Consider the following 25,697-nt stretch of genomic DNA (forward strand, 5'->3'; position numbering starts at 1 on the left):
TTTTGCTGAAAACATACAACAGAAAATGTAAACTGTCACTTTGATTTAATAAATTATACATACAGGTTTTAAGATGTACAATGGTCATTGCATTAATCCACAACTGTCCTTTTTCATAAGACAAAGTCTGCTTTCAAAGTATTTACACATGTACAATTTATGAGGCGGCGCTTCACAAAAAGCAAGGCATGAATGACAATACACATGATGTTTATACCCTCTACAGTTACTCTGTGCAGAGGGGGGGTGGTCTTCAGTGGGTAACTGGTGCAAAAACGTGGCACACATTGGACACAAAGATGTTACTCTGCGATGGGGTTGGAGGATGGGATAGAGTTTGCTCTGCTAGATTTCCGTTCGTAGTTGACAAGCCTCTGACCAACCAGGTACCTGCATTGGGAGAATACATGTCAGAATTGACGTTTTTCTACAACCACTTAGATTTGCTGAAGAATAAAAAGCATTTTATGTTTCTATCAAGACATAAAATGCTAAATGTTTCAAAAGAGACTAAATTAAAATAAGAGTCTTAGAATTTATTACACAAATAAAGATTTTAGAATTGTTAAAAAAAAAAAAAGATGGAAGACAAACATTCATACTTGTCATTTTTGATGTGCTCATAAAGCCGTTTAAACTGTCTGATCTGGAAAGACAGGATGCCGATGAGTGACACCACCATCAGGAGGAATGGATAGATTCTCCTCTGCATCAGGATCTCCATTTCAGGGGTAACACCTGGAAACAAAATACAACTATATGGTCTTCACTTTTCTCCTAGTCCTGACTAAAAGTGATCACCAGAATGAGGCTAGAGGCGTGTGGATGACGACAAAAAGTAGTTGGATGCAAGATGGAATTTGTTTATGGACATTTAGCGAAACTCTGTAGGGGAGGTGAGTGGGAGGGGCAAGGGTCCATGTACATATGTGAGTGTATATGTTGTTTAGATACTGTGGAGGAAAGAAAGTGTCATATAAATTTAAAGTGGTCTAAAGCAGGGGTGTCAAACTTAAGTCCTCAAGGGCCGCAGTTTTTAGATGTGCCACAGGTACAAAACAGTGGAATGAAGTGGCTTAATTACCTCCTCCTTGTGTAAATAAATTCTCCAGAGCTTTGCTAATGACCTAATTATTATATTCAGGTGTGGTGCAGCAGAGGCACATCTAAAAGTTGCAGGACAGTGGCCCTTGAGTACTGGAGTTTGACACCTGTGGTCTAAAGTGATAAAAATAAAAAGCATTTCTAATACTGACCGACAGCAGGAACCACTCCGGCAGCAATCACATACGGCACACACAGGGACAGCAGCAGGACTGAGATAACAGGAGCTGCCAGCTTTCGGATTATGAATTGGAGATCAATGTTGCGAATTCCATTTGCATAAACCTGTGAAGAGGAGGAGAGTTAACAGGATTCAGATCAAAGCTTCACTGAGCAAAAGAAGTCATCTCAGGGCTTCACAGAAAGACAAAATGAACAGGCAATTTAATCACAGTCAGCAGATACTTTTTAAATTGGGAAATTTAAAAAGGATCATATTTATATTTCATATTCATTAATACTTTACCTGCTCAATTACAGCCTTAAGCCACCACTGTGGGCCCATGAGGGTGATGGCTGCAATGATTTTGGCATGGAGGACTCCAAGAGCCCAATCCTGAAAGTAACGTCAAGACATGAGCATATAAGAACTTCTTAATGCACGTTTAAGTGAAAGATTGGTGAGATGACAATCTTGTATGCATATATAATCCTACCTGCCAAGGATAGAACAGAGGTGTTTGGTCTAAAGGTACTCTAAGTGGGGCCACAATCACCAGTTCAAACAGCAGCCCCAGTAACAGTGGGATGACTCCAGCAACCAGCAAAGCCACAACCAGGGTCTTCAGGATCTACATGAGTAATATAAACAAAGACAAGAGTGATCCCACTGGTCTTTGACAAAAAAATATATAATCACTGGATAAAAAAATGACAGAGAAGCAACAATCTGACTTTTTTTTTCTTCAAAAGATTAATGACATTTTGTATAAATTTTCCAACTGATTTAGATAAATACTTCCTCTAAGTTTGCAGGAAATTTAGTTTCATTCAGACTCCAAAAAATACATAATTGCTCTAATACAGTTAAGAAACAAACATTTATAAATTTCTCTTTAAATATGTTTGCAGCATCAAATTTTATAGCACTGATGTACACATTTTTAGCTACATGGGTCAAAAATGTCAATGTAAAATAATTTTTTTCTTTAAATTGTAAGCCACAACAAATAATTCTATATTGATTTTCTTTTTATTCTATCTGCTCAACAATGAATTAAATGCTTATTTTCTATAAAGCAAGTCACAGTACTTTGAAAAGCTAATAATTCCCACTGGTCCTGTTTGCTTATTAAAACTTAGCTTGAGACTCCGCTGCTCACCATGAGTGTCCATTCCTGGACTTTGTGAATGATTACGATGCGTCCCTGTGGCATCCACGCCAACAACACAGTGACTCCACGCACCGAGAGCCAGCAGACGTACAGACCACACGCTGCTGTGTACAGCTCATGGATTTTAGAGTTTCCAGTCCAGAAGGACATTAGCCAGCGGCCTGTAAATACTGAAACACACACATGGCAGAGCAATTATTCACATTACATCCAACTTTGTAGTGGCAACAGAGGGACAAAAAAAGACTCTCCTCACTTATTATAGTTCAGGAAAGACTTATCATTATGTGTATACATGAAAGAGACAGACCTTTCATTATGGTTTGGGTGGAGTTCAACAAAGTATTAATTTATCTGTTAGTTTAGTTGTTTGACATCACTCCTTACCTGGTAGAGTTAAGCACACCAGACTGGCCAATAGGAGAGTGATACACATGAAAATAATCAGGAGCACAATCTAGGGAACAGAGGACAAACCACGTAAGTAACTTTCATACTTTACAACAATTGCATAGAAGTCTTCAGAAACATACGATTTCTTTACATTTTAAAGTTGGAGAAAGGGAAAAAACATTTTATGATTTTCTCTGATAGTATCTTTAGGATGTACAAATTATGAGCAATTTGTGTACAATGCAAAAACACAAAATCTTACCAAGTATTTTGTCTAGTTTCCAGTGCAAATATTACAAGTAACTTAAGCAAGATGTAGGAGCTTGTTCTAAATAAAATAGTACTAGTTCGAGTTCAGATTATTTCACTTATGACAAGATATTTTCCCATGTTATAAGGGAAATAATCTGCCAGTGGATGAAACTAGCACTTTTTCATCAATATTAACAAATTATTGACTTGAAACAAACTCGTATGTCTATCTAAAAGTTATTTGCATACGAGTTTGTTAAATTTCAAGTGTGCTAAGATATTTGCACTATAAACTAGGCAAAAATACTTTGTAAGGTTTTGTGTTTTTCAGAGTGGTAAAAAATTTCAAATAGGATTGAGTAAGCTAGAGATGATTGTAAAGAATGTTAAAAACCACAGGACTGTCTCACTCTGAATGGGAAGCGCAGGGGTCGGTGGTATGGCTGGAAACCCACTGGCCCCCCCTGCTGCAGGATGGCCTGATGTGCCGCATGCAGTCCTTCCCCAACAGCTGGGGCGTTATTGTTGTTATGAGGACCGTGGGGAGGGTTGTTATTGTTGTTGTTGTTTGCAGGTTGGTTGGCATCATTGTCCTCCTGTTCACCGAGGAGGTAGGAGTGGAGGTCTCTGCGGACAGAAAAGAGAGCTTGATCAGCGGCAGGAATAAAAGGACACCATATGTTGCTAGTTGTTCACATACCCTGCTGTGCCTTTGTGGTAGAAGTACAAAAAAAAAGATTAATTTGAACGCGTAAAGTAGTGTGTAATTGTGAACTGGAGGGAAACAGATGTGGTTTTCAATTTTTTGTAAGGTCTGGTGTATATTTGTATTCCTCTACTGTGTGTTAATGGCAAGAAATAATGTGTGTCAAAAGCTGATAAGGACTTTCCTCACACAAGTCAGCCAACCGTGACTACCTCGTTCAGAAAACGCTAGGTATGGCCAAAAGATGTCTAGGTCACATCTTGAATTGTTTTGTGAAAGGGGCTCATGGTTGTCCATGGAGACAATCAATCCAAGGTGATGTACAAAGTTTAACCACAAGTTGGATTTTGCATGTAAATGTAAACTTTAGTCTCTTTTGCCAAACTACTGATGAGAATTATTATGACTTGGTTAATGCTCTTCAATAAAAGCCAGATTTTGTGATGCTTCAAACTGAGCTGTGAATCTCTACAGCTCCTCCAGATTTACCACTGCTGCGTCTATGATGATGATACTCTGCTTGCCTAGCTTGTCTTTTTCAGGTGGACAGCCATGTTTTGATTGGTCTGTAGCTGTGCCAGACTCTTTACATTTTCTGGTGATGAACTGAACAGATCTCAACCAGATGTTTAAATCACCACCTAATTTTTCTTCAAACATATCCACATTTTATGATTTTGTTTACCCACTAACGTAGTTGAGCAAAACCAAAATCTTCACAGAACAGCTGTATTTATAGGGCATAGGGCTAAATTACACACTGATCAATTCACTTCTTTAATCATATGACGGTTTGTTAAAATGGGATTTTATTTTTAGCATCATAGTAATGGGGTTGACAAAAAAAATCATGCAACACATTTCAAATTAATATCTGAAAAACCTTTTAAAAACCATGTATAATTTTCCCTCAACTTCAGAACTTTGCACTAGTTTGTCACCTGAAATCCCAAGGTGACAACATGAGAAAAAATGAAAAGTGGTAGAAAATGCCATTGGAAAGCACCTGTACATGCTGATTAACATTTGTGATGAGCACACAAACTATCAACATTTTAAGTATTAATGCTGTTCAGGATTTGACTTACAGTAAATAGCCAGCACTGACTGTCCAGGCTCTGACCAGACCTTTCAGCCACTGGCGAGTGTGTCCTTGTTCTAACAGGGCCGGGAGGACAACCTGAAGTAATAAGAGCTCCAGAGACAGCTCACTGACAGGGGCGTCACTGAAAGACAAGATGTAAAATAATTACAGAATGACTTGATGGTGTTCTCCAACCAACTAATTTACCATAATATTTATTCATTTCTAAAGCACACAGACACATTCAAAACAAACAAGTCACAACAGATGTTTTTGTCCAGCCCCTTGTTGACTATACTCTCAACATTTCTTTTTTTGTTCACAAACTTAAGAGAAGAAGTTGTGCGTTTCTGCATGAAAGAGGAAGTGGTTTGTCAAACCATTTAGATGCAGAAAGAACAAGTTCCAGTTCTGTAAAATGTGATCTAAAATGTTGCTTTGCTTGCCGGTTACCTGTAGAGCATTACGTTGTACGGGAGGAAAGTGGGCATCAACACTTTTATAAGTCTGATTGGCAGCCACAGCATCAGCAACACAATTGAGCCAAAGACCACCACAGACAAGATGAACCGCCGCAGGTGTCTGTAGATGGGTAAATGAATCATTTCCTGAACTGGGTTGAAGTCCGGGTCATTGAGGTTTCTTAAAAACCAGAGCACTCCGGGCCTCAGAACCTGATGGAGATGGATTTTATGTTAACATCAATTTAATGTGAAATGACTATAAGCTGAAATACACAAAAATAGACCAGGTCTCACCTCTCTTAGAAGCAGAATGAAAGACGCAAAGTAGAACACGTACACCATACCCACAAGCCAGTGCAGGAACATGGTGGTGCCAGGTGCTGACTTGAAACTCATTTCTCTGTCTTTCAATGAGGCGTCAAACATTTCCTGCAGACAAAGATGGTAACATTAAAAAAAAAACCCAAAAAATCTAATCACATTTTGGGTCTAATAAATCAGTCTTTCAATGCATTAACTCAGAGAATTAGAATTTCTTCTGTCTGATCCACAAGCTACTGCAAGTAGTAATTTTAAGGTTCATAAAACTATCAGAATACAGAAAGCTTTGCTTTTTATAATCCAAATTTGGACTCTAAAGCGAACTACCAAACACCCCTAAGCATAAAACAACATGCAAGATATCAGGAACAAAATCAGATCAAGAGTCTTACCAAAGAGCAGATGTCGAGCCACCAGCCACAGATCAACGGGAAAACTCCAATCTCCACGACAACCAGCAAAGAAACCTTTGACAGAGCATGTTTATTTCAGCCATTTTAATTCATTCAATTATATACACATTCATTTCATTCCAATACCAGTTATAATGCATGGCTGCAGAGTTAATTCATTTTATAATGGCAAATTATCCAAAGTGTGCATCTAATCTTTTCTTTTTTTTTTACCCCTCCAGGGGGTCTTTTTGTGGGCTCTAGTGTCCCTTATATGATAGTAGGCTGACAGGAAACGGGGAAGGAGAGGGGGGAAGACATGCGGCAAATGTCGTCGGGTCCGGGAGTCGAACCCGCGACGGCCGCGTCGAGGACTCAAGGCCTCCAAACACGGGTCGCGCTAACCACTACGCCACCACGGCACGCCCATCTAATCTTTTCTGAATTAAAAAATGACTGTACCATCAAAAAAAAAAAAGAAAAAATAAATCTGAATCATCTTGTTTGATTCAGAAGAACTGCTGTAGCTTTATGAAGTGGAAAAGTTCACAGTGGTTTCAGTTATATACATAATATCACTGTCATACCACACAGTACATGTGTATGGGAAAGTGTACAACGTCAACACAAGCACACCAAGCATGCAAATATCACGAGGGGACCACAAAGCTGGTCTGATAAAAGTATGCAGCATATGTGAACAGTGTGTTTTAATAACCATCAGAATGCACTATAGAGAAACCAGCTGGTGGGGGGATAATATGAATAAAACAATACAAAGAGCAGAAGCTCCTGTCATTGTGGATAAGAACTGTAGAATGCTTTGTCATTTCTATTGTGTTGTACTTAAAGCTGCAGCCTACCACAGCTGGAAAACTTGTGGCAATAGATATTTTCCCACCATTTATTATAGAAGGCTGCCCATAGGTTTTGTCAGGGTTACTCAGTTACATTTAAAATGGTAACTGATATTGTATAGAAGAATGTCCAATATTTTAAGAATTTAACACCTATAAATACTCTTGACTACACTCTGTTTATTCTAAGAATACAACAAAACTGAACAATAAAGAGCTTTTTCTATATTCTCACTTTGTTTATATTAGCAAAAAAATATTCAGGCCTTTGTTGCTGTAGAAACACAGAAAAGGAGTGCATGTTTCCACATACAAGTATAAAAAACAAAGCAGAAAGGCAGAGGTTACCTTGACAACAATGTAGCAGACTCCCAGGAGACGCCGGGAACGTTGGAACCTGACCAAAGCAGCAAGTCCCTAGAATATATCCATTAAGGATATCTTTCGGTTGATATTTTCACGAGAACATGGCCTAAATTAATCTATTAGAATTTATTTTGAATATTAAACATTTTACATGGGGTATTGATCTTAGAACAAAGGATACATGGCACAGGATGAGAGTCATGGCCAGCAGTATGTAACCCACAATCGTAGTGATTAGGCCCTCGAAGTGAGATGCTTGGACCTAAAGTATAGTGTTACCAACAACAAAAGATTAAATCCCACAGCATAACTGTGTCTTATAGTGGGATAAAGTAAAGGTGGAGTCTTACATATTCCTCGAAGCCGAGGCCAACAACGGAGAAGTGTCCAATGTGGTAGGGACAAAATGCTAATAAGCAAAGAGCAAAAATGTACAGTAAATCTTTTGTATATAAAAAGAATAATAATAATAAGAGTATTATGGTTAAGTGCAGTTTATAATGATGCTTGTTACACATCTTTGTCTCAGTCGACTCACCAAATACCAGAATAAAGAGTGTGTTGAGAGACACCACCCAAAACACATGCTCCTATTAAACAAAGACAAGTTGTGTCAAGAGGAAAAGCTTTTGTTGGACCTTATAGGTAATTATTAATAAGATAATAAACAGATCACATAGAAATGTAGTGTAAATATAAATTACCAGAAATACAAGGGAACCATCCAGACCAAGCATCTAAATGGGAAACAACAGTTACAATTCAATGTGGTACAGGTTGGCGTTTTAGACATAAAGGATTACTGATTTCATGCCGTTACCCTTTCCCAGGTTAGTTCCTCTGCTGCTCTGTCCCACTCCAAGGCATTCCAATTCATGTCATCTAAAGCAAAAAAATTGTAAAACACTCAAATGTAGCAAATATTATTATTTTGTCACTATTTTGGAGAAAAATATCTGCAAAGGAACTAAGACATAAAGATGAAAAGAAATTTGTCTTCAGAATTGACAAATGTATAATAATAAATTGTTCTGTGAAAATTTCAACTCCAAAATATGTCTTGTAAACATAATGTTAAAAAAAACAATACATATTTATTCCAGGTGAAATATTCTGCATTTGTAGCCGCAAATACAGAACATTTGCATTTGCTGCGAATAGAGCAAACACAAATATTTTGCTTAGTCTTTCAAAATAATTATATTTTGGATTGCAAAATCTACCGCTTCAAGGAAAGCTTTGCTGTTATACAGAATAATAATATAAACTTTTCCATGGTGCATGGTGAGACTTATTTTTATTTTCGGACATAACTTATCAAAAGTAACAACTTGGTAATAAGTAAAGGTCACAGTTGCTCTAGTTTTAAGGTCAAAATTAAACAAGACTCGTTTTTCTGTTTTACTTGAAGCATTAATATATGATAAATTATACGGAAACCTTGAGCTCCATTATTGGCCTCTCCATCTTCAGCAGGTGCACCCTCTTCTTCCAGCTCAGGGTCATCAGGCTGGTCTGGAGGGCCATCAGGGGGTTCAGGCTCGGCCTCGTTTTGAGCCGGAGGATCAGCGGGGTCTGGTTGGGCCCCAGGGGGCTCATCAGCTGCTCCCTGACCTTGAGCTTGACCCTAAGGGTGAAATATTGGACCAACAGGACTATTAAATCCAAGGTTATTGAATAATTCGATATCTGACTAACTGAAGAATGAGAAATCATAATATGTATAGTTTTCACTATTTGTGTTGGATGTTGTCTGGAATGATTAGCCTATATTTGCAGTTAGTGAAAACGTAAATTGTAACCTGCACTTTATACTATTTAAGTAGTCAACAAACATACAATTGTTATATTAGTCTAGAAGTTTCTAATGTCCACTTTTTTTTATACATGAAGTTGTTGTGTACCTCATTGGCTTGTCCAGCAAGGTTAGGGGGCGGAGGCTGGTGCTGTTCCAGCCACTGGGGGGCGCCACCGTGGACAATCTGCTCTCTGAGCCACACCAGACTGATGAATGCACACAGAGTGCAAGTGACAACAAAACAACCCTGAAGGCAGTCTGCGAGGAGGTTGTCTCTGCAGAAACACAACAGAAATATATTAAAGCAAACAACAGCAACTAAACTGTTCAAAATTCCAAACAGGGAATCATCCATTTATAGGAAATGATCTCTTCTTACGTAGAGAGCATGTCCAGCGGCAGTGTCAAAAGAGAGCTCACAGAGCCGGTAAAAAGACACTTATAGATGCGACCTGAAAATAAAGAGATCACAGAATTAAACAAGTTTTATCCTTATAAAATTTTATTAGATTTTTATTAATACAATTTTGAACTGATTCAGTCATTCTGTTGCTTTATGCTTATTTTTTCCTAACTAATGAGACATAGAATGACTTCTCTCTTGTTTCTAAAGGTGTGAGAAACTAAAAGCTGCATCAGTTAAAGGTTAAATAACTTATCAGCACAAGTCGATTAATCCTGGTGAAGCTTTTCCAATGGGAGTCTCCTGTTGATTCGATTACACAATAGGTGTGGTACAGTGATTGTGAGGTAATCCCTGTTTTGGACCGTGATGATTCCTCTGCGTGTCTCTGTTGGTTCTTACTGCCCTGGGTACGCCTTCAACACCTACTAATTTACTAACGCTCACACTCCAAACTTTAATTAATTGGTTCATTTGTTTTGGGTAAAATCTGAATCACTTTAACAAAAAAAAACCCCAATAATAACCTTCCAAAAATATTTTTGTTTCCCTTTCTTGTCAATTTTCTAACAAGGCAAGTAATGACAGAATATCACTTACATGCAGTGAGAGGAACCACTCCAAGCCATGCGAAAGCAACCAGCGTGTAATGGAACCAGTAGCGGATGGCTGTACCCACACTGGTCAGCAGGCCAGCACAGATGTCCTGGATGGGCAGACGTGAGGGCATATCTGGAGAGTAGACTGAAGTGGGCAGAAGACGAAAGTTAGATTTCTTGACAAGAGTAAAACATTCTGTTTACAATTCACATTGTTTGAATACATAAATAAAGCTAAAGAAATATCACTAATAATGGGGCCTAATACTGTATAGATCTATACTCAACTAGTAAACATGTTGAGAACTAACATTCTAATGGATGGACTCACTTGGTGTGAAAGCAAATCTGTGCTTGCATAATTCACAGTACTCCTTCCTGCTGTGTTTCAGCCACTGGACCAAACTGCAGACGTTAGAAGAAAAATAAATAAATACAGAAAAATGCCAGTCATCCTTGAAATATCATGTACAGTACTTATATTGACAGGAAACCACAATATCAGGACATCTAAAAACAGAAAACTGCCTTTAATATTAGTACGTTGAGAACACTCTCAGCTTGATTAGTTCATAAATTTCTGGTTTAACTTAACATTACCTTGTTATATTATTATTGAAAAAAGTTGCTCAGATCAGATTTAAAGGCCCATTGAAGACACCTGCTTCATTATTCAAGAATATAAAATGTACACCCAACACAATCAGGCATTAATGGATTCAATATTTGAATAATGCAAAAGGTTAACCAAAAGACCTCTCTACTGAAAGGTTTCTGGGTCAATTGTTAATTTAGACACTTGTAAAGATTTTGAAAGAAATAATAGGTATCGGACCAGAGGATTGAGTCCGACACATACCATTCCTGGTGGATGAATTTGATGCTGCCGGTGCACACGCATGGATGGTACAGGGGTTTGTCTGGGGTCCCCTCAGAGCGACACACACGGCAAATATCCGCTGGAAAAAAAAACACCGAACATGAGACCAATTGATAGTGCTAGAAATAAAAACAATTACTAGATATCAATGTAAAATGCTGCTTAACTTTTAAATAAAAACAATGTTTTGGATTATAGATTTAAGATATGCACAGATAAGTAATTACATAAGGATTCAACTGGATTCAGGGAGAAACTAAGGGTGAGTAATCTACACTGCTACACTACAATACTTACAATTACAGGTTGACATATAAATTTCCCTCAGTCCGTTCCTATGGTTTTAAAATCTGATTAATCGGATGCTAGGAAAAGTGCCAGGAAATTTTACATGGCTAAAACAAAATAACACTTATGGTGTATAAACTAAAGAAACAACATACACCGCATTTATTAAGGTTATGTTTTAAGTTTTCTCTGTTTTTGACCCTTTTTCTTTTTAAAATGTATTTTCTTCTAAATCCCTCTCCTATTTTCTAGTGTGTTTTTCCACAGATTTAATTAAAAGCAACTAAACCTTATTGCAAATACGTTGATATCGACATTATCATACTCTGAGAACGATGCTAACTTACAACAAGAATAAAAAAACACATCCTGGACCAGCAAGTACAATTTCCCCAGTAGAATTCAAGTAAGCATTTCATTATTAGTTGATTTATTTATTAACTGGATTAAGGTTTAGATCTGGGCAGTGTACTTGACTACTATGCAAAGCTAAGCTTAAGGACAAATAACAGTAAAGTGATGACATCATCCGTAATTTCTGTTGGGGTTTTTTTTTCCAACGCTCTCAACATCAAAATACATTTCAGCCAAATCTACAATCACGCGGAGCTTTGTTGCACAAAAATAACATTTGATATAGGTCTCATGCCTTCTCGAATCTACCTCACATTTCACTGACAGCCGCTGCTAATCATCTGCCATTAGGAGAACTGCTTGGGAGCAGCAGGTTTGTTTCTAAAAGATAAATTTCAGAAGCTGACTGCTGTTAACCACCGATTCGAAAGCAACAAGAGACTCACCTTCTTCGGCAGTGTCCATGTTATTGACTAAACACCGATGACGTTCTCTAATAGGGTAGTCTCGTACCGTGAACCCATTAACGACACAGGCAATATCGCCAAGCTAGCTGTGCTTACGCTAGCGACACGACTGTATCCTACGGTTCGGATGCATTGGCAGTCGTGAAATGGTTTCCCAGCAGAAAACACCGAGGTGTTTGTTGTGTTCTATCCTTTCACCTTGAACACCTAATCTCTGGTGCGGGAAATGTTTCTATTCCACAGTAGACCGAAGCGCTGGAAAATTGTGTTGCTAATTCGAGAGCTTGGATCTGGACGACAAACGGCTAATTGCTAAACGGAACAGCGCATGCGTAAGCGTTACGGCCGTGTTGTTCGTAACTGAGTCACTGCTGTTTGCCAGCTCGTTTAAATGAACGACAGAATCTGTCTGTGAAAGGCTTGTAAGCGGAAAAATTACAAATGAAAATAGAGATAAGTAAATGTAATAATAGATGTGCAAGCAAAAGCAGAGCGGGCACACTTAATAGAGCAGATTAGTTCATTCTGTGCGGAGAGGGAATGAATCTTATGCAATTTTAACGAATTTGTACGTGCAGTTTAGTATTACTTTCCTGGAAAAGTATATATGTTTTGCATGTGCGTATTTGTACATTTACTAATAGAACCGTACCAGAAGAGGGCCAAATTATAATCGCTACACAAAAGATATGTTTGTGAGCCGGACGAGCCGGATCTTGTTGGTTAGCTGAGCCAAATGGTTGGGATACCAGAACAGGGGCAGAAAGCCCATCCCTGCCGCTGTCAAGCTTGTGTCATGACTGTTTTACTTCATTACACTGTATCGATTGCGACGGCATAAAATCAAACAAAACAACAACTATCAATAAAGCTAGGCTAACATTTCACTGTTTAAAGACAGCTATGTATTAGTCTTATTAAAATGAACATGTCTCCATTAGGACAATTTTTGCTAGGTTTCTCTCAGATGATGCTTCTAGAAAGGTGTTCCAATTTCAGGTAATAGCCCCACCTACTGGAGGATACTTGTAAAAGTTTCGTGAAGCTAAAACCTGGGCGTCTTCTGTCTCTTTCCCGAGCAGATAAAAGGTGAAGTCTTCTTACCGCTGTAGTTCTAGGCTCGGTTAACGGAGATGCAAAAATTATAAAGACTCTCCTCTCTATTTTTGTTTGCATTTCCAGGTATTCATTTTTAACCTTTTTAATCTTATGCACAGATTTTTTTTCAAATAATTTTGTATTACATGAAACCACATTCCTTGGATCTTTTACATTTTTCTTCCAACCGCATTAAAGATATAAAGACATATATCTTGTTTCCAAGAGAAATTAGCAATGAGCTAATGTAAGTGAATGAGACTTTAATGACACCTGACAGTGTTTTCATGAGGATAGTTGCGTGTAATCTGTTTATAAATTAATTGTTTTGACAGTAATAATTACAGGATCACTTATTCTCAATGAAAAGGCACCGCTGGGATTCGAACCCAGGATCTCCTGTTTACTAGACAGGCGCTTTAACCATCTAAGCCACGGCGCCAATATTTAAGACATTATACAGACTACACTGAGCTGAAAACCGGAATCATGATCCTATTAGATGTATGGCAGCTGGTTTCTTTTGCATCAGAAAAATTGGCACAAACAGAGGAAGAGAAGTTGGATGTGGAAATAGCAAAGTACTGATGAACATTGTACAGTAACAATATCCTTGTGTTACATAGAACAAAAGAAGAGTTGGCTATAGCGTCATTAATTCATGTCAGGTTTCTCATCAAAATTTTATAAAATTGAAATGAATAATTTCTTAAGTTAGGATTTTAACATGCACACAAATTGTAGGTCTGATATAATGCAGCTTGCATTAAAAGATTTGTTTGTTTTAGGACTGTTTCTACATGTGGAGTGCAATGGAGTGCCCTTTAAAAGAAATAGCTTTATTCTAAAAGTTTCAGTGTCACCATGCAACTAAAATGGAACCCTGAATACGTTTTAACCTAAGTAAAATAACAAATTCTGCACAAAACCTGTTTTATTTTATTTTAGAAAGTTTGAGATATAGTGATTGAACGTTGATAAAATTAGACTCTGCAAGAACAAGCGGGCTTAAAAAAAATAAATGAATAAAATACCAATCTTTTTATTCAAACTCACCACACTGCCTTTAAACTTTGCAAAAATATCTTTATGTTCAATGAAAACAGACAACTTTTTTAAATGTAAGAGAACTGATTCATTTTATTGAGAAGACTAAGAAGATTTGAGATACAGAAATATCACTCAGAATCGATTAAAGGCGCTTTAGAAGTTAATTTTATCCTTAACAAACTGCTTTTGTTTGCTGTGACAGTACTTCTTTCTAAATAAATTGGGTAAAATTGATCATTGATCTTCAGTATGAATTTCATGTTGTTAATCTAAATTTTCTCCTTTCAGTTTCTGCAAATCAAAGACTTGATAAACATCAAACACTGAAACTTTCTTGCATTGCAACAAAATGGAATTTATTTTGTAGTATGAAGAAAAGAAAAATGCTTTTATTTTGAAACCAAGCTCAATAAAGTCTGGGCAGGTTGATGTTTGTCACGTGACCAGTTATTTATTCTAGTAGCCCATTCATTGTGTCTCAGAGTCTGCAAGCCTTTCATTTTTCTCACATTGACCATTACTATACTTTGGAAACCCGCAGGACAATACGGTATGTGTCTAAATTAGGGCAAGCTGATTTTCAAAATGCTAACGGAATGCTTAAAAATCCGTATAATTCTCACATTTTTAGAAAATAAGCCATTATTACCCATAAAGATCGATAGAGGTTTTCTTGCAAAATGCTTCGTCACTGTTGCGTAACATAGAAACTTTTACCATAATGATCCTAAGTGAGCAACTTTGTGACAAAACTTGAGCTTTCCTCATTCCACCGTGGTGGCATAAATTAAGAATTAAAAGGCTTAAATCTTATTAAAATTAAATATTATTACAGAGGAGCTCAAGATATACCTAGAAACTAATACATCTACGGAAACAACACCTCTGATATTATGGGACTGTGCCAAAGCATTCCTTCGGGGCCGTATAATATCCTTCACATCTGCGAGGAAAAAACAGAAGAATGCTAAACAAAAAGATTTGGAGGACAAAATTAAAGAATTAGAGCTTAAACATAAAAGACACGCTTCAGCTAAAATCTTGAAGGAATTAAATGCAACCCGCAGACAACTAAACAGCCTATTGTCAGATAAAGTAGAGGGCAACTTGAGGTTCACTAATCAAAAATATTATGAATATGGCCAGAAGGCTAGTAGGTTATTGGCATTTAGATTGAGGAAACAACAGTCCTCCAACATGGTTCATAAAATAAAATCCCAAGAGTCTATTGAGACAAGACCTGACAAAATAGCAGAGGCCTTTGCAAAATTTTATAAATTATCATATACAAACACCGATACCTGTAATAATGACCAAGAGCTCACAGATTTTTTAAATAATATAAAATTGAACCACTTAACGGATGAGGCGGCGTTGAACTTAGATCAACCGATTGAGGAATGGGAGATCAAGCAGATAATTAAATCGCTTAAGAACAACAAAAGTCCAGGCCCAGATGGATTTACAAACGAGTTTTATAAAACTTTTCTAGATCTTCTGGCCCCCCTGCTATTAAAAGCATATCACCATGCTTTAAAATCCAAAACTATGGCACCATCTTGGACAGAAGCCACTATAGTAGTAATCCACAAAGAGGGTAAGGATCCTACAGACTGCCAGTCCTATAGACCTATATCACTGTTGAATACAGATTCACGCATACTCACAGCAATCCTAGCAAGACGACTTAACAAATTCATCACCCAAATCATACATCCCGATCAGACAGGATTTATTGTAGGCAGGTACTATGCTGATAATCTAAGGCGCTTACTAAACATAACAAGCGTTCAAAAAGAGAGAAAGATTGAATCAGCAATTATATCCTTAGATGCCCAAAAGGCGTTTGACAGAGTGTCTTGGAAATACTTAATTCATACTTTGAAATGTTTTGGATTTGGCCCACATTTTGTTGACTGGGTGCAAACACTTTACTCCTCTCCACAGGCAGCAGTTAAAGTTAATGGCTTTAGATCAGCTAGATTTTCATTAGAACGGGGGTGCAGACAGGGGTGCCCGCTATCACCCCTTCTGTTTGCCGTTAGTATTGAACCGTTAGCCCAAATCATTAGAGATGATGCTAATATTAAAGGGATAGAAATTAACAAGGAAGTACACAAAATCTCATTATATGCTGATGATGTATTATTGTATTTGACGGAACCTAAATCAACAATCCCCCACCTGAAAGAGCTCATCTCTCAATATGGATTTTACTCAGGCTACAAAATCAACATAGAAAAGACGGAAGCTATGGATGTAAATGGCACAATTTCAGACTTCATAAAAGCACAGAGTGGCTTTAAGTGGCCCAAGAACGGTATCAAATATCTGGGTATTCAAATACCTCCACTTCTATGTGACCTCTATGAGGCAAACTATAGCAAACTTCTACGAGTCATTAGAAATGACCTGGAGCGTTGGGATACACTCCCTATCTCTCTGATAGGTCGTGTTGAAAGTATCCGTATGAACGTTTTGCCAAGACTACTCTATCTATTCCAGATGCTACCGGTGGAGATTCCCAAATCTACCTTTGACACTTTAGATAAAATGATAACTGGATTCATTTGGCAAAAAAAGAGACCTAGAATCAGATTGAAAACCCTGCAGTTACCTAAACTCAAAGGAGGCCTCAAACTCCCAAACTTAAAATATTATTACTGGGCTGCACAACTTAAACCCTTATTAGTATGGCTACAAAATAGTGCAGATACTCGTTGGCTGGAAATAGAGGAAAGCAGGTGTTCAATACCACTACAAACATTACCTTTCTTAGATACTCCTGCAAAGGAAATGACAATCTGGACAAAAAACACCCTCAAAGTTTGGAACAAAATACAATCGGCTTTTAAATTATCAAAACAGATTTCACTTTTATCAAATATAGGATATATGAAGACATTTACACCGAACAACTTAGATTCTGGGTTCAAAAACTGGTCTAATTATGGGCTATCTCATATCCACCAATTAATTAATAAGGGGAATTTCAAAACCTTTGAACAGATAAAAAGTGAATTTGGCCTCCCTAAGACGGACTTCTATAGATACTTACAACTTAGAACCTTTGTGACGACACACAACAATTGGACTAAACTTCTTGAATCTACACCTATAGAAAATTTCCTAATGGACATACAAAGGGGAAAGGGAAATGATAAAGTAATTAGTAAAATATATGACCTGTTTCTGTCCATAAATGTGCACGATTCCACAAACATAAAGCATAAATGGGAGACTGAATTGCAGGAGTCAATAGCAGGAGACACATGGGAAGAAATATGTACTGAAGCACAATTAACAACAAATTCTAATACATGGAGAGAATTCAAATGGAAAGTAATAGTCCGGTTTTTCAGAACACCAGCAATAACCAGTAAAATGAACCCAACACAACCCAGTCCATGCTGGAGAAACTGTGGGACGCAGAATGCAAATCATACTCATATCTTTTGGGCTTGTCCTAAACTAAGTGTATTCTGGGAGGACATTTTTGAAGCTCTCAAGGTAATTTTTAGAAGAAATGTTCCAAAAACCCCCTTTGTGGCAATTTTGGGAGTAATACCTGATGGATTGGACAGGAAGGATGATAGATATCTTCTAAGAATCTTGCTTACAGCAGCATTGAAATGCATAACTATCAGATGGCTGAAGCCAGGACCTCCTACATATAACACATGGATACAAAAAGTTTGGGACATTCATTTGATGGAAGAAATCACATATTCCTTAAGGCTTCAAAAAACAGTTGTTAATATAAGGTGGAGCTCTGTCATACCGTTATTATTTCAGTGACACAATAACAGGATTGCCCTTTTGCACTTGTGTGTTCTCTTGGGTCGGTCTAAAATACCATGGTGGGAACCACTTTAACTCAGGGAGGATTTAATCGTATGTTTTGTATTTTTTTTTTATTTTGCTGTTATCTGTCTGTTGATTTCGTTTTGTTGTTCTGTAATCATTATTACATTTGTTAAGAACACCTACTGTCTCATCTCCTGTTGCCAAGTTGTAATGCAGATGACAAATGTCAGTAAGAGACGGAAGAATGTAACCTTCAACATGTGTTGTAAAAAATAAAAAAAAATAAAGTTCAATAAAAGGCTTAAATCGCAGATTTCTTACATGCATTGATATTAAGAGGCTTCGATAATGACCATAGGCGTTGCCAGACAGTTTACAAAAGCATAGTCCTCAAACTGCGTTTCTTTCTTTCTTTCTTTCTTTCTTTCTTTCTTTCTTTCTTTCTTTTTTTACCGTAAAAACTTAAACATGAACAAAATACGCAATGCATTTTTTTTTCTGTTGCTTTTCATCATGATGTTGAAACTCCTAGTAACTGATTAAGGTAATAAGATGAGATTATATTTTAAAAATTCACATAGGAGAATGATAAATATGTACCCACAAAAAATGATATAGCAGAATGTATTTTTTTGCTATGGGAACTGCTCCTTTGGTCTCTATTTTATCTCTTGCTTTCCTCAGTCATTCAGCATCTCTTCTTTGTCTTTCTACAATCAAACCCCGTTTATCTGCAGTAGCTTGTAAAATTTACAAAATATTTATTTTCCATTTTTACGTGATTCGCATAAAGAGCATTAGGATAAGAAGACTAATTGAAACAAGGTTAGTGCTATTCTACCAAATGCTGTGACATCTTGTTCCACAAGTCATTAACTTTTCACCTTAATTACACCAACGTATTCATTAGATCATTTAATACGTTATTTAGTCTGCCACTGTTTTCATTAGGAACGAATACACACAATAGAATACACTTGTCAGTTTTATTCCAGTTATGAAATGTTCGATTGTGGTCAGACCAAAGATTTGCCTAGTCACCTTAGTACATCCTGTGGTCTGAAAAGCATGTTGATTGATGAGGAGTGGCGACTGACTTCATCCGAGTTCAGCAGATAACTCAATAAAACCAAGTTACGTATTCTTTATTAAAGACCACAGAGGTCATGGAGTCACAATTATTTTAAAAAAGGCGTCCCTGATCTTTAAAACTGAATTTCAAATTTAGAAAGGAATTCAACTAGCAGAGAGCCAATAATAATTCATTAGCAAGTGAAATAACTGTACATTATTTTAAATCAAAGTTAAATTAAATATGAATAATTTCCCAATTGAATTCTTCAGTTACTTATCCAATAAATGATTCCATGATATACCTAATATTATTATTATTTTTATTTATTACGTGTGTACTTTCTTTCATTATTCATCACTAATATTAGTACTTTTAAATGACATCTTTGGATTGTGACCCCTTCCAGCCCATATTAAAAATGCATGTTATTTTCCCAAATTAACCTGAGGTCACACAACATATTCCCTTTATCCTTAGGTGTTATGTCCTACAAATATTTGTTCTGACAGAATAGAGACACTTTCCATCTCCATCATACTATGTCTGTGTGTGTGTTATTAGATGGCAAACGAGGCCAAGCCATGTCCCTGTGATATTGGTGATCGGTCTGATTACGGAGGGCAGGGCCAGGAGGTCCAGATTGAGCACATCAAAGCGTACGTAGTGAAACCCTCCGCCACATCGGACAAGGCTGTGATTGTCATCCAAGACATCTTTGGATGGGAGCTTCCCAACACCAGATATATGGCTGATATGCTGGCTGCCAATGGATACACGTGTGTAAACGTCACTTCTGTATTTTAACTGAAAAATGCATCAGGATTATTATATTATTTGCCCTGATGGTCACTTTCCACGTTTTGTCCTGTGCAGTGCTGTTTGTCCCGACTTCTTTGTCGGGAAGGAATCTTGGAGTCCAACCAAAGACTGGTCCACATTTCAGGAGTGGCTTAAGGATAAAAAACCAACTGACATTAACAAGTGAGTACACTTTCAGTTCAACTTATCTAGGTGGACTCCTATTGTGCAGAGCTTATCTCGAGTCTTTAACATCATGCATGAGTCTAACAGTTATTTCGTTCTCAGAGAGGTCGACGTTGTGCTGAAGTACCTGAAGGAGCAGTGTGGAGCCAAGCGCATTGGAACAGTGGGCTTTTGCTGGGGAGGAGTGGCAACACATTACTTGGCCTTGTTATATCCTGAAATCAAAGCTGGAGTGTCTGTTTATGGTACGTCGTTTAACCAGCAGAATATATAATATTGATTATTTAAGTTGGATTCAGAATGGGGTTTACGTGTTACTCTGCAGGAATAGTTCGTGAAAGAGAGGACAGGTATTCACTGAAGAGCCCGACACTGTTCATCTTTGCAGAAAACGATAACGTCATCCCTCTGGATCAGGTCAGTGTGTTCTGTTTCTGACTTTTACTGAATTCATGATTTTTTTTATTTAGAATGTTTTTAATTAACTTTGGAGTGTTTCTATAGACCCTTTCAAAAATTGTGATATTCCTTGAAATCTTTCTCACTTTGTAACCAAAAGATTCAGTGCATATTAAAGTTTTATATAATAGATCAACCTAAGATGTGCAGTTTTTAGTTGTTGGAAAAATACAGCATACCTTTGTGTATATACCCCTCCCCCCCATTACCCATGTACCATCCATTAATGACTGTAGAAGTATAAAAATTGCAGTAAAGGAGAAATGCAATTGTTTTGGAAAAGATTTATAAAGTACCCTTCAAAATAAAGTACTGCTTTGTGTTGCTTTATCACCTAAAATTCTACTGAAACACTTTAACGTTTAAGACTTCAATGTGACAAAATGCAAAAATGTTCTGAGATATTGCACATATACAGTGCAATACATATACTGTATTGTAGTATACTGTAGTTTGTGTGCTTAAACAAACTTGTTCTTTCACTCATTAGGTCAGTGCCCTGGAAGCAAATCTGAAAGGGAAATGTACAGTAGACTTCCAGTTGAAAGTATTCCCTGGACAGACCCATGGCTTTGTCCACCGCAAGAGAGAGGACATCAATCCAGCTGATAAACCCCAAATTGAGGAGGCCAGAAAGGATATGCTCAACTGGCTGAATAAATACATCTAAATATGTGAAATAAATCAAAGTTTAAATTGCTAAAATAGTGCCTTAAAACACATAATCAGATTAATATGGGTATTGATTGGTGGGTTATGTAATCTTGTGGTTGATATTACATCATACACATGCATTTTTTTTTAATGTCTGGATGAAAGTATAATTTCTTATGAAAAAAATATTTTAACCAATAAATCATGAATGTATGCCAAAAACAGACTGACTGCAGTACAGAAACACTATAAATACAGTGACAAAATATACTCAATGAAATGAGTATATTTTGTAAATGAGTATAAATGGTGGATGTACCCAATAAGCAATAATTGAATGTCAATAAAAGCACATGGAAATTTCATCAGTCAAATGTTTTATTGGCGACTTTGTAACGAATAAAGCTTGGACATGTTGTATCAAATGATAAATAGCAATACGCAGTGCGATGTGGACATGGAGCTCGAGGAAGTGCCAAGGACCTCTGAAACAGCTCACATATTTAACCCCTCCAGAGCACACTTGAGCTGCTTTCCTTCAGTCGGGGAGCTTCAGTCTTCGCTCTCTCCTGGGTTTCGGATGTCATCTATCTTTAGGATCATCTTAACCACCTGGGTAGCCAAAAGAATCTGCTGCTTCTTGCCAATCAAGGTCTCAATTACATGTTGCTGCTTCATGTCTGTGCAGGATGAAACAAAGCCAATTAACCTAAATGAGGCCTTGAAGGTTTTCTCAATTAATTCATGTTGGTAGACCAAAAAAAAAAAAAAGATTTGTTTCTCAAATATCCAGATCAAAGCACAAACGCCTTACCATTGGTGTTTTTGTGCAAGCAGTCGATGCCAAGGAAAGGGTTGTTGTCCTTTACTTGTCTGGCTCTGACCTCGGTCATAGTCTGGATGGGGCTGAGACCGCTGTTCTCAGCCAATGCCATTGGGATGACCTCTAGAGCATCAGCAAATGACCTCATGGCATACTGTTCCAGTGATGGGCACTGTTGAAGAAAACCGATGTAAGTACAAAACGGTCTAAGTGTCAACATCAAGATTTTTACATCAATCGTCCAAGTCGTACCTTATCCGCCGCCTGGTTCACAGCGAGAGCACATGCAATCTCTGACGCTCCGCCGCCGTAAACAACACGGTTGTCTCTGACCAAATTGCGAATTACACACAGAGCATCATGGAGCGCACGCTTAGCTTCCTCGATGATCTATTATCAAACATGAAAGAGTGGATTAAAACCAACATGCGCCAAGGTAAATACGTAGTTTACAGGGTGAGGGACGGTAGGTGTTCACCATTTTGTTGCCACCACGGATGAAAATGGTTACAGCCCTGGTGTTTTTGCATTCTGTGATCACCAGCATGTGGTCCTTAGTTGTGCCAAAGGAGATTTCCTTCACTAAGCCGGCGGTGCCCAGCTTCTCTGGCGTCAGCTCACTGAACCTCGGCACAATCCGCCCCCCGGTGGCTATCGCTATCAACTGCACCAAAAACATAAAACATAACGAGTAATTAGTAAGTAATATACTCGATTTAATGGGATAATCAAGGTGGAAAGAGTACAGGAAAGTTTGATTTTAAGGTTTTCGGCAAATTTTAACCATTTCTTACTTCAATCTCTGGCCCACCGACCCAGCGCACGGCAGGCAGCTCGTTTTGCAGCAGAAGGTGGTTCGCCTCGTCATCAAAGCCCCACTGGCAGATGGCCAAGTTAGCACCAGTGCTTTTGACCTAAAATAAACCCACACATACATTGTTTACACCAAGTAAGTTAATCAAACATTTAAGTCATTACGACAATCAGCTCTAGCAACAATCTAAAGCAGGACAGTAATTTGGGGCGTTTACCTGCTGGATCATCTCTTCAAACTTTTCTTTTTCATACTTCTGCAGGGCTTTGTAGTCCTCAACTGAGGTCACATCCAACTTATGCTTGGTCTTTGGCTTTGGAGGCTCAAACGGGCAGGTCAAGATAGCGATTTTAGCATCATTTAGAGCCTTATAAAAAAGGAAGAAGGAAACATTTGCCTTGTTATGATACAGCTAAATCAGATGAAGGTAATCAAATTGATCTTCATCCTATTTAATTTATTCTTAATCTGATTAAATACATTACAAATAATTTATATTTCATCTTGCTGGAGGAAAATTAGAAGCAGATAATTAAAAGATGATTAACAAAAAAGACAGGAATCCTCTCACAATATTATTCATACATATTTATACCTTGGGCATCTGAGGGTGGCTGAACTCTTTGTCAACTACCACACCCTTGATGAGCTGTGTGTCCTCCAGCTTTCCTCCTACTTTCCCTTCCACCTTGATGAGCTCAAAGTCTACATCCTTCCTTTCCATGTCAGCCACAGTGAGGATGGCATTCACTGCGATCTCTGCCATCTGTCTGTGGCACCGGTTAATTCTAGAAAACAAGAAAAAAAACAACATTCAATATAACTAACGGGATTGATTATGTGAAGTTAGGAAATAAAAAGATCTCCCACAAATGTTACTGTGAACCCAAAAACCTTATGACTTACACTTTTGATCCCAGTGTTGTCATGGCAGTCTGGATGAGAGGTTCAGTGTTGTTGGGGTCACAGGGAAAACTTTCTGCCATTTTGTCTAGTGTCTCTATAGCAATACGTGCAGCCTGGTCGTAACCATCGGAGATCCTGATGGGGTGGATCCCTCGGTCCACCAGCTGCTCGGCCTGCTCGAGCAGCGCTCCGGCCAGCACTGAAACAAAATAAAAATGTCTAAGTTAAAATCTACCATCTAAAATTAGAGGCTAAAGTCCCATGTTCGATTCTTGAGCTGAGTAATTTCCGGCATGTTTTCCCCATCTTAACAAACCTTCTTCCTATCAAGTTAAAAACAAAGGAAGGCCACTAACACCATAAGAACAAGACAAAAACACATAGTTGACATGTACATTACAGGGATATGCTAATTCTTTTCCCCATCCCATCTTAAATAAAGGATTTAATAGAAACAACTTTGTTCTATTGACTTCCACACAGAACTCTGACTGTTCATTAACACTTCAGAACCATCATCCTTGACATTTGAAAAGTATCAATTGTGTGTTTACAATGAACTTTGTTGGATCCAATTAATGCACAAAATTGCCTGATAAGTAGAGAGAAAATACATATATATTTTTTAAGAACAATATCTTTACATTAATGATTGAATTAATTGAAACATTAATTGGATTACTCCAAAAAAAAAAGCTGTTAGCAGCCCTACCTGATATCAACAGTTTTTTTATTTGAGTACAGGACTATTTTGTAAATGAATAATTATAGCAGAATGGATTCAGAAGCACCATCACATCTGTGCCAGATCACATACCGACAACTCCAGTGGTTCCATCACCAATCTCATCATCTTGGGACTTGGACAGCTCCACCATAAGCTTGGCAATCTGGTGGTCCACATCCATCATGCTGAGAATAGTGGCTCCATCGTTAGTGACAGTCACCTCTCCATCCTTGTCAACCATCATTTTGTCCAGACCTAATTAATAATTGTTAAAGAGGAATGTTAATACGCTTAACTGTATATAGCAAATAGAGGTTTGAAATAAAAGCCACTCGAAGAACCTTATAAAACGAAATGACAGCATAGTGGATAGTTCTTACATACCGTTAGGTCCCAAAGATGTTTTCAGCGTTGAAGCGACTGCTTTGGCTGCCATGATGTGAGACTATAAAAACACAATATTTGAAGTTAGCCAACAATTTCATCTTTTATCACTTAATAATTTGCCACCAAATGTGTGCATCACCTTTGTTATAGAGGTGATGCACATCACCATTGACTATTGTGGGTAGAGCTCTGTGAAGCAACACCCCTGGCTCAACGCCTTACGGAGAGCACATGGGCCTCCATGTTAGCATGACTGCTTACAAATCTTTCAAGTGCTGTTACGATACTAATGCAAATCAGGTGGGCTTTCAGGAAATAACTATGCATTTAACGCAAGCATTTAAGGTTAAACGCCTCTCGTACTTAACTCAAATAATAAGAAAACATCAAATTCACTTCTAGTTAGCCATAATGCTAATTTTTTGCTAGCTAGCCCATTGTACCTTCAATGCGTCAATTCCCGTTAGCCGAGTCTTCTTGTCTTGGTCTTTAATGATGATAAAAGGCCTGCCATATTCATCAAATGCCAGTGTGCCCAACGTGGACATGTTGAGTGATGATTTAAGAGTCGCTATCTGCGCTCAGTACTTAGAAAAGTGAGTTTTAAAGATGTTGTTCTGGAGTGTTGCTACACTGCAAGCCGCACGGTTCTGCCGGCGACTTCTGGAAGGCTCCACGGGCGGGGAGGGCGGAACCAAATACTCAGAAATGTGCCTTGACAAATGCTCAAAAATCGTCCAATAAATGTACAGTTTACTCTTCTGTCTAAAATAATGAACTATTATGCTTGATAAAAAAATATTTACAACATTGGCATGACGACCGTTTAGAAAAACATTAGCAAAAAGTGC

General features: G+C 37.8%; 3 protein-coding genes and 1 non-coding gene across 6 annotated transcripts; 1 reads left to right on the forward strand and 3 right to left on the reverse strand.

The window, feature by feature from the left end:
- Nucleotides 1–28: 28 nt before the first annotated feature.
- Nucleotides 29–12,198, reverse strand: LOC116711921 (E3 ubiquitin-protein ligase MARCH6). Its single transcript, XM_032551539.1, has 25 exons — nt 12,042–12,198; nt 10,933–11,032; nt 10,405–10,478; nt 10,075–10,218; nt 9,451–9,523; nt 9,178–9,346; nt 8,714–8,900; nt 8,094–8,155; nt 7,978–8,010; nt 7,812–7,863; nt 7,624–7,682; nt 7,455–7,535; nt 7,256–7,324; nt 6,051–6,125; nt 5,632–5,766; nt 5,327–5,547; nt 4,878–5,015; nt 3,494–3,710; nt 2,826–2,895; nt 2,427–2,608; nt 1,761–1,895; nt 1,571–1,660; nt 1,257–1,389; nt 603–738; nt 29–390 (listed from the first exon to the last, which is right to left on the reverse strand). The coding sequence occupies exons 1-25, from the start codon at nt 12,058–12,060 to the stop codon at nt 303–305; spliced, it is 2,742 nt and encodes a 913-aa protein (XP_032407430.1). The 5' UTR covers nt 12,061–12,198; the 3' UTR covers nt 29–302.
- On the forward strand, nt 11,948–21,554 carry cmbl (carboxymethylenebutenolidase homolog (Pseudomonas)). 3 transcript variants are annotated; one of them, XM_032551552.1, is made up of 6 exons: nt 11,948–11,968; nt 19,654–19,868; nt 19,966–20,073; nt 20,179–20,321; nt 20,402–20,493; nt 21,026–21,554. In XM_032551552.1, exons 2-6 carry the CDS (start codon nt 19,654–19,656, stop codon nt 21,203–21,205), a joined length of 738 nt encoding a protein of 245 aa, XP_032407443.1. In that variant the 5' UTR covers nt 11,948–11,968; the 3' UTR covers nt 21,206–21,554. The 3 variants fall into 3 exon arrangements, with proteins under 3 accessions (XP_032407443.1, XP_032407445.1, XP_032407442.1); XM_032551554.1 differs by lacking the exon at nt 11,948–11,968 and adding an exon at nt 12,283–12,394; XM_032551551.1 differs by lacking the exon at nt 11,948–11,968 and adding an exon at nt 14,629–14,760.
- On the reverse strand, nt 13,529–13,602 carry trnat-agu (transfer RNA threonine (anticodon AGU)). Its single transcript has one exon. It is a non-coding gene; the product is annotated as a tRNA-Thr (tRNA).
- cct5 (chaperonin containing TCP1, subunit 5 (epsilon)) lies at nt 21,546–25,531 on the reverse strand. The gene is made up of 11 exons (XM_032551546.1): nt 25,290–25,531; nt 24,844–24,904; nt 24,550–24,714; nt 23,733–23,931; nt 23,422–23,614; nt 23,044–23,193; nt 22,807–22,926; nt 22,491–22,676; nt 22,265–22,402; nt 22,004–22,184; nt 21,546–21,869 (listed from the first exon to the last, which is right to left on the reverse strand). The coding sequence occupies exons 1-11, from the start codon at nt 25,392–25,394 to the stop codon at nt 21,742–21,744; spliced, it is 1,626 nt and encodes a 541-aa protein (XP_032407437.1). The 5' UTR covers nt 25,395–25,531; the 3' UTR covers nt 21,546–21,741.
- Nucleotides 25,532–25,697: the final 166 nt, after the last annotated feature.

Source organism: Xiphophorus hellerii, chromosome 21 (assembly GCF_003331165.1).
Source record: "Xiphophorus hellerii strain 12219 chromosome 21, Xiphophorus_hellerii-4.1, whole genome shotgun sequence".
Classification (NCBI taxonomy): domain Eukaryota; kingdom Metazoa; phylum Chordata; class Actinopteri; order Cyprinodontiformes; family Poeciliidae; genus Xiphophorus; species Xiphophorus hellerii.

What these genes read in the sequence shown, in the direction of transcription:
- cmbl (XM_032551552.1), top strand. Translation starts at nt 19,654, where the DNA reads ATGGCAAACGAGGCCAAGCCATGTCCCTGTGATATTGGTGATCGGTCT. An exon ending in AAACCAACTGACATTAACAA is followed by an intron (nt 20,074 to 20,178) that starts GTGAGTACACTT and finishes TTTCGTTCTCAG; the next exon opens with AGAGGTCGACGTTGTGCTGA. An exon ending in AGCTGGAGTGTCTGTTTATG is followed by an intron (nt 20,322 to 20,401) that starts GTACGTCGTTTA and finishes GTTACTCTGCAG; the next exon opens with GAATAGTTCGTGAAAGAGAG.
- cct5 (XM_032551546.1), bottom strand. Translation starts at nt 25,394, where the DNA reads ATGTCCACGTTGGGCACACTGGCATTTGATGAATATGGCAGGCCTTTT. An exon ending in TCCGTGGTGGCAACAAAATG is followed by an intron (nt 22,403 to 22,490) that starts GTGAACACCTAC and finishes GTTTGATAATAG; the next exon opens with ATCATCGAGGAAGCTAAGCG. An exon ending in CTTGCACAAAAACACCAATG is followed by an intron (nt 21,870 to 22,003) that starts GTAAGGCGTTTG and finishes CATCCTGCACAG; the next exon opens with ACATGAAGCAGCAACATGTA.
- LOC116711921 (XM_032551539.1), bottom strand. An exon ending in CTCTGTTCTATCCTTGGCAG is followed by an intron (nt 1,661 to 1,760) that starts GTAGGATTATAT and finishes CGTTACTTTCAG; the next exon opens with GATTGGGCTCTTGGAGTCCT. An exon ending in TTAAGGCTGTAATTGAGCAG is followed by an intron (nt 1,390 to 1,570) that starts GTAAAGTATTAA and finishes TCCTCTTCACAG; the next exon opens with GTTTATGCAAATGGAATTCG.